This window comes from Pongo abelii, chromosome 4 (assembly GCF_028885655.2).
Source record: "Pongo abelii isolate AG06213 chromosome 4, NHGRI_mPonAbe1-v2.0_pri, whole genome shotgun sequence".
Lineage (NCBI taxonomy): Eukaryota > Metazoa > Chordata > Mammalia > Primates > Hominidae > Pongo > Pongo abelii.
The window spans coordinates 78,605,431-78,617,984 of NC_071989.2; the positions used below are offsets into that span (position 1 = coordinate 78,605,431).

A 12,554-nucleotide genomic window follows, 5' to 3' on the forward strand; every position below is an offset into this window, starting at 1 on the left:
CATGTTGGCCAGGCTGGTCTCGAACTCCTGGCCTTAAGTGATCTGCCCACCTCGGACTCCCAAAATGCGGAATTACAGGTGTGAGCCACCGCGCCTGGCCACTAGTTTTTAAACTTTATTTTGAAATTATTTCAGGCCGGGCGCGGTGGCTCACACCTGTAATCCCAACACTTTGGGAGGCCGAGGTGGGCAGATCACGAGGTCAGAAGATCAAGACCATCCTGGCTAACACAGTGAAACCCTGTCTCTACTAAAAATATAAAAAATTAGCCGGGCACGGTGGCAGGTGCCTGTAGTCCCAGCTACTCGGTAGGCAGAGGCAGGAGAATGGTGTGAACCCGGGAGGTGGAGCTTGCAGTGAACCGAGATCACGCCACGGCACTCCAGCCTGGGAGACAGAGCGAGACTCCGTCTCAAAAAAAAAAGAAATTATTTTAAATGTAAGGATGCAAGAATAGTACAAAAAGTTCTTTTATATCCTTCACTAAGTTTCCTCATTATTACATTTTTTACCATATTTGTCTGATTATATTCTCTCTCTTTATAAGCATGCACATATATGTATTATTTTGCTAAACTAGTCTTGAGTAAATTGCAGGCATGATAGCCCATTATTCTTAAAAACTTAAGTCTGCACTTGCTAAAAACAAGGACATTTTCCTGCATAACTACAGTGTGCAATCAAATCAGGAAATTAACATTAATACCGTTTATTTTATAGTCCCCATTCAGATTTTTCCAATTGTCCTAATAATATCCTTTTTTTATTATTTTTAATTAATAGAGACGGGATCTCGCTATGTTGGCCAGGTTGGTCTTGAACTGCTGGCCTCAAGCAATCCTCTTGCCTCAGCCTCCCAAAGTGCTAGGATTATAGGCACAGGCCACCGCACCCGGCCCTAATAATCTCCTTTGTAAAATGATAACTCCCCATTTCTTGTCCAGAATCCAATGAAAGATAACCTGATGCATTTAATGATTTAGTTTCTGTGTGTTTTTAGTCTCCCTTGATCTGGAACAGTTTTGTAGTCTTTCTTTGTCCATGACATTTTAGAGGGATATAGGACAGTTACTGTGTATACTATCCCTCAATTTGGGTTTGTCTGGTGATTCCTCATTATTGGATTCAGGATATGTATTTTTTTGGCAGAAATACCACAGAAGTGATCTTAGAAAAAATTGGCAAGGAGAGGAAAGATATCTGGATTCTGACCAACAGATTCATCATGTCCACTGCATAAACGTTATTTTTGCCTATGAATACACAACATTTTAAACACTTCAAGTATCAGTACTTACAAAAGCTGTAAGACAAAACACTTCATTGTATCAAAGTAGATATTTACTCTTTAATCCTTTCTTCTGATCACTGATAAGGTCAACTCTATCTTTAAAATTTCTGGGCCAGGCATGGCGGCTCATGCCTATAATCCCAGCACTTTGGGCGGCCAAGGTGGGAAGATCGCTTGAGTCCAGAAGTTTGAGACCAGCCTAGGCAACACGGTGATACCTTGTCTCTACAAAAAAATTTAAAAATTAGCTGGGTGTTGTGGCTTGCACCTGTAGTCCCAGCTACTCGGGAGGCTGCAGTAGGGGGATCACTTGAGCCCGGGAAGTGAAGGGTATAGTGAGCTGTGATCACCCCACTGCACTCTAGCCTGTCTAGCTTGGGTGACAGGGTGAGACCCTCTCCAAAAAAATAAAATAAAATTTCTGAGATGTTTTGGTAAGTTATATGGTATATTACTAATATTTTTAATATGACACAAATTCTGTTTTCTGTTTTGAAGATTAGCACCACAGACAGGTGATCATTAATGAAATATGGCCCTTAAAATACACATTACAAAAGAGAAACTGATGGTAAAATTGCTGGTGAAGGTAACTTTTATCATTTATCCACTAATTAAAAATTCAGATTCTGGGATCACATCTCTAAGCTGTTCATATCAAAGAGCTATTTTTTAAAGATCCTGATTATAGGCAACAAAAGCAAAAATAAACAAATAGGATTACATCAAAACTGAAAAGCCTCTGCACAGCAAAGGAAACAACAGAATGAAGAGCCAACCTACATAATGGGAGAAAGTATTTGTAAATTATACATCTGATAAGGGGTTAATAATCAAAATATATAAGGAACTCAAAGAATGCAATAGTAAGAAAACAACCCAATTAAAAAACAGGCAATTCCAGCCTGGGCAACATGGTGAAACCCTGTCTCTACAAAAAATAGATAAAATTGGCTGGGCGCGGTGGCTCACGCCTGTAACCCCAGCACTTTGGTTGGCCGAGGTGGGTGGATCACCTGAGGTCAGGAGATCAAGACCAGCCTGGTCAACATGGCAAAACCCCACCTGTACTGAAAATACAAAAAATTAGCTGGGTGCAGTGGCGGGCACCTGTAATCCCAGCTACTCAGGAGGCTGAGGCAGGAGAATTGCTTGAACCCGGGAGGCGGAGGTTGCCATGAGCCGAGTTTGCACCATTGCACTCCAGCCTGGGCAACAAGAGCAAAATTCTGTTTCAAAAAAAAAAAAAAAAAAAAGATAAAATTAGCCGGGTGTAGTGGCACACACCTGTAGTCCCAGCTACTTGGAGGCTGAGTGGGAGGATGGTTTGAGCCTGGGAAGGGAAAGTTGCAGTGAGCCGAGATCACGCTGCTATATTCTAGCCTGGGGGACAGAGTGAGATGCTGTCTCAAAAGACAAAGGACCAGATAGACATTTCTTAAAAGAAGACTGGCCAAAAGGTATATGAAAAACTGCTTAACATTAAGGCTTAACACTAATGATCGGGGAAACACACTTAAAACCACAATGAGATATCATATTACACCAGTTAGAATGGCCGTTACCAAAAGATAAATGATAACAAGTGTTGGCCAGGGTGTGGAGAAAAGAGAATCACAGAGTTAGTTAGAATGTAAATTAGTACAGCTGTTTTGAGGAACAGTATGGCGGTTCCTTAAAAAACTGAAAATAGGCCGGGCGCAGTGGCTCACGCCTGTAATCCCAGCACTTTGGGAGGCCGAGGCGGGCGGATCACGAGGTCAGGAGTTTGAGAGCAGCCTGGCAACATAGTGAAACCCTGTCTCTACCAAACACACACACACACACACACACACACACACACAAAACACCAAAAAAACTAAAAATAGGCCAGGCGTGGTGGCTCACACCTGTAATCCCAGCACTTTGGGAGGCCGAGGTGGGTGGATCACCTGAGGTCGGGAGTTCGAGACTAGCCTGACCAACATGGTGAAACCCTGCCTCTACTAAAAATACAAAAATTAGCTGGGCGTGGTGGCACATGCCTGTAATCGCAGCTACTTGGGAGGCTGAGGCAGGAGAATCGCTTGAACTTGGGAGGCAGAGGTTGCGGTGAGCCAAGATCATGCCATTGCACCCCAGCCTGGCAACAAAAGCAAAACTCTGTCTCAAAAAACAAAAAAACTCTAAAAATAGAACTACCATATGATCCAGCAGTCCCACTACTGGACATATATACAAAGAATATGAAGTCAAGGCCAGGCGCAGTGGCTCATGCCTGTAATCCCAGCACTTTGGGAGGCGAGGCAGGCGGATCACTTGAGGCCAGGAGTTTGAGACCAGTCTGGCAAACATAGTGAAACCCCGTCTCTACCAAAAATATAAAAAATTAGCTAGATGTGGTGGTGTACTCCTGTAATCCCAGCTACCCTGGAGTCTGAGTCAGGAGAATTGCATGAATCCAGGAGGTGGAGGTTACTGTGAGCTGAGGTTGTGTTGCTGCACTCCAGCCTGGGTGACAGAGCCAGACTCCATCTCAAAAAAAAAAAAAAAAAGAATATGAAGTCAGTATGTTGAAGAGATATCTGCCCTCCCTCCCATGTTTTATTGCAGCATTATTCACAATAACCAAGATATAGAGTCAGTCTTATTGTCCATTGGATGAGGAAAATGTGGTATATATACACAGTGGAATACTATTCAGCCATAAAAAAGAACAAAATCTTGTCATTTGCAGTAACATGGATGAACCTGGAAGACCTTATTTGAAATGAAATAAGCCAGGCACAGAAAGACAAATATTGCATATTCTCACTTATATAGGAGCTAAAAAAGTTGATCTCATAGTAGTAGAGCACAGAATGGGATTACCATGGGCTTGGGTGGTAGGGGAGATGTTGATCAAAGAATATAAAATTTTGTTATGTAGGAGGAATAAATTCAAGAATTCTATTTTACAACATGGTGACTATAATTAATAGTATTTTGTGTGTGTGTGTGTGTGGTTTTGTTTCTTTTTTTGAGTCAGAGTATCACTCTTGTCACCCAAGCTGGATTGTGGTGGTGTGATCACGGCTCACTGCAGCCTAAACCTCCTTGGCTCAAGTGATCCTCCCACCTCAGCCTACTGAGTAGTTGGTAACCACAGGTGCGCACCACCACACTTAGCTAATTTTTGTATTTTTTTTTTTTTTGTAAGGACGGGGTTTTGCCATGTTGCACAGGCTGGTCTTGAACTCCTGGGTTCAAGCAATCCTCCCACCTCAGCCTCCCAAAGTGCTGGGACTACAGGTGTGAGCTACCACACCCAACCAATATATCGTATTCTTGAAAAATGCTGAGAGTGAACGTTAAGTGTCTTTGCCACAAAAATAATAACTCTGTGAGGTGATATATATGTTAGCTATAGTCATTCTACAATGTATATATTAAAACAATATGTTGCCCACAGTAAATATATACAATTTTGTTTGTTAATTAAAATAACTGTTTGTAGTAGATTTTTTTTTTTTTTTTTTTTTTTAATTTTGAGATGGAGTCTTGCTGTAAGTGCAGTGGCACCATCTTGGCTCACTGCAACCTCCACTTCCCAGGTTCAAGCGATTCTCCTACCTCAGCCTCCTGAGTAGCTTGGATTACAGGCGCATACCACCACACCCAGCTAATTTTTGTATTTTTAGTAAAGATGGAGTTTTACTATGTTGGCCAGTCTGGTCTCAAACCCCTGACCTCAGGTGATCCGCCTGCTTCGGCCTGTGTAGTAGAATTTTTAACAAGTAAGTATCCAAAGGTCCTCATAGTGTTAGATGTGCAAACTTTAAAAGGTTTGTAAAAATTAGTAAAAGTAGATGTTTTGGTTTTTCTTATCAATTTTTATACCGTTTCTTCCGCTTTTATTTACTATGTCATTTTCAGCCATTATTTCTTTAAATATTTTTCTGCTTCTTTCTGTCCTTCTAGTCATTCATTAGGGTATGTTCACTTGAAAGTGTTCCACGTTTTTCTGAGATTTTGTTCATGTTTCTTCTGTCTTCTATATGTCAATCTATGTCCAAGTTTTTTTTGTTTTTTTTGAGAAAGAGTCTCCCTCTGTTGTCCAGGCTGGAGTGCGGTAGCACCATCTCAGCTCACTGCAATCTCCACCTCCCGGGTTCAAGCAGTTCTCCTGCCTCAACCCCCTGAGTAGCTGGGAATACAGGCACGTGCCGCTATGCCCGGTGGGGTTTCGCCATGTTGGCCAGGCTGGCCTTGAACTCCTGACCTCAGGTGATCTGCCTGCCTCGGCCTCCCAAAGTGCTGGGATTACAAGCATGAGCTACCACACCTGGCGTATGTCTAAGTATGATGATACTTCTGGTTCAAATCTACTGTTGAGCCCCTTTAGTGAATTTTTCATTTTAGTTATTGTACTTTTTGACTCCAGAATTTTCATTTGGTTCTTTTTATAATTTTTGTGTTTTTGTTGATACTCTTTTTCATGAGACATTGTCATTACAGCTTTCTTTACTACTTTAAGCATGATTTCCTTTTCTACTTTGAAAATATTTATAATGGCTTATCTGAAGTCTTTTTCTGTTAAATTTAATGTCTGAGCCCTCGCAAAGGCAGTTTCTTTTACCCACCTTTTTCTTGTGTGTAGGTCACACTTTCCTGTTTCTTTATATGTCATAATTTTTTGTTGAAAACTAGATAGATGTTTTAGGGAATATATTGTAGCAATTTTGGAGAATATTGATTCTCTTCCTCTGGGGCTTGTTTTTATTGTTGTGTGCTTGTTTGTTTAGTGACTTGGCTAAACTCATCTAATGAAGTCTGTCTTTTGCAATATGAAGCCTTCCTCCCTCTTCAGAGAGCTCATCCTTGGCTGTGCCCACAGTTTACTTGGATGATGGTGGTTTTAGCAGAGCTTACTTTGTCTCTTTCCCTGATATCTCTGTATAGCTCTTTGCTTCCTTTGTTATCACACTGTTGGCTACCCAAATTACTTTTTTTTTTTTTTTTTTTTGAGGAAAGGGTCTCGCTTGCTCTGTCACCCAGACTGGAGTGCAGTGGTATGATGGCTCAGTGCAACCTCCGCCTCCTGGGCTCAAGCAATTCTTATGCTTCAGCCTTCTGGGTAGCAGGGACTACAGGCACGTGCCACCATCCCCAGCTAATTTTTCTGTTTTTAGTAGAGATAGCATTTCACCATGTTAGCCAGGCTGGTCTTGAACTCCTGACCTCAAGTGATCCACCCACCTTGGCCTCCCAAAGTGCTGGGATTACAGACGTGAGCCACTGCACCTGACTACTCCCTAATTACTAATTGCTCTGTTTTCAGCAGTGCCCTAGGACAAAAATTTCTCCACAGTCTGATCCAATTTAATATGGGCAGGTGTGGGCTTTCAAGCCAGTTTCTGAGGGTTGTTCTGAAACCAGGAGGGCCCTTCTTAGTTGTCTCTTTCCCTGGTTGTTTCTTATGAACTAGTAGGCTTATGTTTAGCTTGTTCTTATTTAAGAGGAGCTGGTTTCCGGGGTGCCCTTTAGGCATGAACTTCCCCACACTATGTTTCAAATAAAGTGAGTTCCTTTGGGGAAGGCTTCGGAGCTTTTTCCTATGGACTGCCTCTCCTCTGGGCAAAATCTCGAAGCCATTTATTTTGGGTAAGTGCCCAGCTGCAGAGGTAGCCTCTGATTATTTTGGCTTGCCTCTCCCAGTGTGGACCCTCTGCTATGTAACAAGCTGGGTAAGGGAGACTGCAGTTGGGACAGGGGACAGTGCCTTTGGGTTAGAACCTCTTATCCTATGAGTAGGGCCGGGTGGAGAAAGGAAGCCCCAAACACCCTGCTGCACTCCAGTAGGAAGGAGTCCTTAGTTCTTGGCTGTACCCACCTGGAATGAAATGTTCATCAAGCTGAGCCCTCTCAGCTCAGGGTTGGGAATGGGAGGGAGGAGATAGTGGCTCAAATGCCTCAGATTCTTCCTGTTTGATTTTACTGAATAGATCTTTTCTCATTTGCTGTATGCTATTAGGACAGTTTCCAGAGACTTCAAATGATTGATTTTTAAAAGTTTTCACCGATTTTGCTTATCTTTGGGAGTGGGTACACAAGAGCTTATGCTGTCATCCTGAAAGTTTACTATGACATTCTTTTTCTTTTTGCATTTTTAATTGTGATAAAGTATACAAAGCATAAAGTTTATCATCTTAACCATTTTGAATTCTACAGTGCAGTAGTGTTAAGTATATCCACCTTGTTCTGCAACCAGTTTCCGAAACTTTTGCTTCTTGCAAAACTGAAATTCTATAACTATTAGCATTAATTCCCCATTTTCCCTTCCCCCTGGCAGCCACCATTCTACTTTCTGTCTCTATGAATTTATGACTCTAAATACTTAATATAAGTGGAATCATACAATATTTGTTCTTTTGCGACTGGTTTCACTTAGAATGATGTCACCGCAGTTCATTTGTGTTACAGCATGTGTCCTTTTTAAAGCTGAGTAATATTCCATTACATGTATATACCATATTTGGTTATCCATTCATCTGTTGATGGACACTTGGGTTGCTTCCACCCATTGATTATTGTTAATGCTGATATGAACATGGGCATACAAATATCTTTTTGAGACTCTGCTTTTAATTATTTTGGGTATATACTCAGAAGTGGAATTGTTAGATCATACAATAATTCCATTTTTAATTTTTTGAGGACGCACTATACTGTTTTCCACAGCAGCTACGCCATTTTACATTCCCATGAGCAATGCACAGGGTTCCAGTTTCTCCACATCCTTACCCACACTTCTTGTTTTCTGGTTTTTTATAACAGTCATCCTAATAGATGTGAATTGGTATCTCACTATGGCTTGGATTTGCATTTCTCTAAAGATTAGTGATGTTCAGCATCTTTTCATGTGCTTATTGGCCATTTGTATATTTTCTTTGGAAAATTGTTTACAACTTTTAAAAAATCTGTTTCAGCTCAGATTTCTTTTATCCAAGATATTGGAAGGCTCCCTCTGAAGCGACACTTTGGAAGGTAAGTTGATCATCTCAATTTCCAAAAAGCTAATAGTGAAATGTCTACTGAATATGTTCAATATGAGTCAATAACTGTTATCTGTAACATCCAAGAAAGACATACTGTACCTAGTAATTTATAAACATAATTGTATTATAGACCCTTCCTTTTCTTAAATATAACAGCATATTTTCACCCACTCCCAATGGACTATACCAGATTAAATGGAAGCGTGGAATCACAAAGGCAGAGGAATCTTTAAGATCCTCCAATTCAACAAATCTAGAACCCCTTTCCAGCTTTCCTGTTGAGAGATGTTCTTAGCCTATGCTTGAAGACCTGCAGTGACTAGGAACTGCCTCAGAAAGTAGAAGAGTCCTTCATATTTTATTATTTTAGAAAATTTAAACAAGCGAAAAGTAGATGTCTATCTATCTATCTATCTATCTATACACTATTCATTTTATTGGAAAGTAGCTTCTGTGCCATTATCAGTGATTAACACAAAACCTATATTTCAGTTTGACTTAGCTTATTTGTAAGATCGAATTAAGCACTCAGGAATTGTTTAAAGATTTTAAAAATGGCCGGGTGTGGTGGTTCATGCTTGTAATCCCAGCACTTTGGGAGCCCGAGGCAGGTGGATCACCTGAGATCAGGAGTTCAAGACCAGCCTGGACAACATGGTGAAACCCCTAGTGAAACCCCATCTCTACTAAAAATACAAAATTTAGCCAGGTGTGGGGCACATGCCTGTAATCCCGGCTACTCAGGAGGCTGAGGCAGGAGAATCACTTCAACCCAGGAGGTGGACGTTGCAGTGAGCCAAGATCACACCATTGCACCCCAGCCTGGGCAACAAAAGCAAAACTCCATCTCAAAAAAAAGATTTAAAAAATCTTGCTTACTGAATGCATGGACAAAAGTAAGTGATAGAAGTGGCACCTCTGACTCCTCCTACCTTTTCTCCTATTTCTGGTCCCAAATGGAAAACTCCTGTGATGTGAGCTTTTTTCCCCCTCTTTACCCTCAAAGATTCATTAAGGCCTTTGTAGTGTTAATGTTTTTTTCTGTATACTGGCTTAGCTATGTGGAGCCCATCTTTCCTATCGCAGAAAGACCATGATGGATGGATCTTGAAGCATCGTCCCACTGGGATGTGATCAGGGCTTACACATTTTCATAAACACTGCTTTTCTTCTCACTTCCCTCTGAATGAAAGCAGGACCAAGTCTCTTTGATGGCTCCTCTCCCCCAACGCCTAAGATTATGGCATCAAAATAAAGACAAGTATGTTCTATTGTATTTTTGCTCCTGAGATGTATTGGGTTGCTGCAATTTACACAAGCCTAAATTGAATGAGAATCTTCACTATTTTATTATTGGTTCAACTACCTACTTGATGTGACGTGAGAGGCAGTATTTTCTTTTTTTTTTTTTTTAGACAGAGTCTAGCTTTATCGCCCAGGCTGGAGTGCAGTAGCATGATCTCAGCTCACTGCAAGCTCCGCCTCCCGGGCTCACGCCATTCTCCTGCCTCAGCCTCCAGAGTAGCTGGGACTACAGGTGCCCACCACCACGCCCGGCTAATTTTTTGTATTTTTAGTAGAGACAGGGTTTCACTGTGGTAGCCAGGATGGTCTTGATCTCCTGACCTCGTGATCCGCCCACTTCAGCCTCCCAAAGTGCTGGGATTACAAGCGTGAGCCACCGTGCCCGGCCACGAGAGGCAGTATTTTCAGTGCTATATATTACAATGACTGGTACTATCTTTTATTTATGTTGACCATATTTAAAACCATCGTTCATATGTTTAGTATTTAGTATTAAATATTAGTACTTAATATTTAATAGATGTTTAATTTCCCATAATTCAACCTACACGTTATTTTTGCCCATTTAGCTTTTTTTCAGCTTTTACTATCCCAGCCTTATAGATGAGTCATCATGCACTTCAAATACTATTTACTTAGGATGAATTCCTACAAATGAAATTGCTGGATCAATAGGTATATACCTTTTGGGGCTTTTCCTCTTTATTGCCAAATTGTTGGCAAGAATATTTTGCCAATTTTATATCCACTTACAGTGTATCAGTATGTTCTTTTCTCCTAACCCTTGCCACCACTGGGTTTTAAAAGTATCTTTGCCAGTTTAGAAGATGACAGTAATAGGCCGGGCGCAGTGGCTCATGCCTGTAATCCCAGCACTTTGGGAGGCTGAAGGTGGTGGATCATCTAAGGTCAGGAGTTCGAGACCAGCCTGGCCAACATGGTGAAACCCTATCTCTGCTAAAAATACAAAAACTAGCTGGGTGTGGTCGTGCCTGCCTGTAATCCCCGCTACTCCAGAGGCTGAGACAGGAGAATCGCTTGAACCTGAAGCAGAGGTTGCAGTGAGCCAAGATCGTGCTACTGCCCTCTAGCCTGGTCGACAGAGCAAGACTGTCTCAAAAAAAAAAAAAAAAAGATGACAGTAGTAGCTCATTATGTTAATTTTCATTTTTTAAATTACAAATTAGATTTAACAATTTTAGTAACCATTTGTATTTGTTTTATAAGTTGTCCACGTTTGTGCCCATTTTTCTATTATATTTCATTTTTTCCTTTTTAATTTGTAAAAATTCTTTACTGAAGGCTGGGTGTGGTGGCTCACACTTGTAATCCCCGCACTTTGGGAGGCGGAGGCAGGTGGATCACCTGAGTTCGGGAGTTCAAGATTACCCTGGCCAACATGGTGAAACCCCATGTCTACTAAAAATACAAATTAGTTGGGCATGGTGGCATGTGCCTGTAATCCCAGCTACTTGGGAGGCTGAGGCAGGAGAATCGCTTGAACCTGGGAGGCAGAGGTTGCAGTAAACTGAGATTGCACCACTGCACTCCAGCCTGGGCGACAGAGCAAGACAGTCTCAATAAAAAAAAAAAAAAAAAAAAAAAAAAATCTTTACTGAAGACATTATTTCTTTTTATTTTTAGGTGTTTTTGTTGTTGTGGTTTGGTTTGGTTTGTTTGTTTTTTGTTTGGAGACAGAGTCTTGCTCTGTCGTCCAGGCTGGAGTTCAGTGGCACGAGCTTGGCTCACTGCAACTTCTGCCTCCTGGGTTCAAACAATTCTCCTGCCTCAGCCTCCTGAGTAGCTGGGATTACAGACGCGTGCCACCACACCTGGCTAATTTTTCTATTTTCAATAGAGATGGGGTTTCGCCATGTTGGCCAGGCTGGTCTTGAACTCCTGGCCTCAAGTGATCTGCCTGCCTTGGCCTCCCACAGTGCTGATAGTACAGGCATGAGCCACCGTGTTCAGCTCCTTTTTGTATTTTAAGTTGTAGGAACTTATTCACAGTTTGTCATTTACCTTGTAGTTTTGTTTTTATAGTTAAAGGGACTAGCTAAACAGCACAATGTAGGTAAATGAAAGATGGCTTCATAATCATCACACTCATGGTGTAATTTAAAAATCTCCTCTTTTGGTTCTTATTAATGCCTGCACTGTGAATCTGACAGATTGAAAATGGAAGCCCTGACTGACAGGGAACATGGAATGATAGACCCTGACAGCGGAGATGAAGCCCAGCTTAATGGAGGACATTCTGCAGAGGAATCTCTGGGTGAACCCACTCAAGCCACTGCGCTGGAAACCTGGTCTCTTCCTTTGAGTCAGAATAGTGCCAGTGAACTGCCTGCTAGCCAGCCCCAGCCCTTTTCAGCCCAAGGAGACATGGAAGAAAACATAATAATAGAAGACTATGAGAGTGATGGGACATAGAAGCCAGCCTGCTATTCAGATTGCTACTTCACAGCTTCATTTTTGTTTCATTCAGTGGTACTTCAGCAGAGTTAATATGCTTTTCTGATGAATTACACAACAGTTTGTTAATTCTTCCTTCTTGTAGTATTTCATCACAAGAAACCTCTTCTGTCATCTTGAAGTAAATAGAAGATCAAGCCTTCAAATCTCTTAATTTTTTCTGTATTTATTAAATCTGTGAGTGGTTTAAGGAGCGGTCAGTGTGTATGAAGTGTGTTTGAACATTATGCCAAATATCAAAATGTGAAGGACTAATTCAGGATGCAAAAACGTTATGGGGAGTTGTAAATATCAACTATTCAACAGTTTAGGATGCAATTACGAGTGTAAACTGTGTGCCTTATTTACACTTTATTGTCTCCAGCTTCTCAGATAAAGTTTTGACGTGTTGTACAGTGGAATATCTTAGATACTTTTTGGAAAGTATTTACATAAGTTATATCACAATTAAAATGTTGAATTTAAT

At 41.2% G+C, this 12,554-nt stretch overlaps 1 protein-coding gene across 21 annotated transcripts in view; it reads left to right on the forward strand.

Annotated features, from left to right (window-relative positions):
- Window positions 1–12,553, forward strand: part of RAD17 (RAD17 checkpoint clamp loader component) — a 45,009-nt gene extending 32,456 nt beyond the window's left edge. For 20 of the 21 annotated variants that reach the window (XM_054555241.2, XM_054555243.2, XM_054555256.2 and 17 more), the window contains 2 exon segments: window positions 8,240–8,297; window positions 11,785–12,553. In XM_054555241.2, the coding sequence (XP_054411216.1) occupies window positions 8,240–8,297; window positions 11,785–12,046 (320 nt within the window). In that variant the 3' untranslated portion in view covers window positions 12,047–12,553. 21 annotated transcript variants of the gene reach the window in all.
- The last annotated feature ends 1 nt before the right edge of the window (window position 12,554 follows it).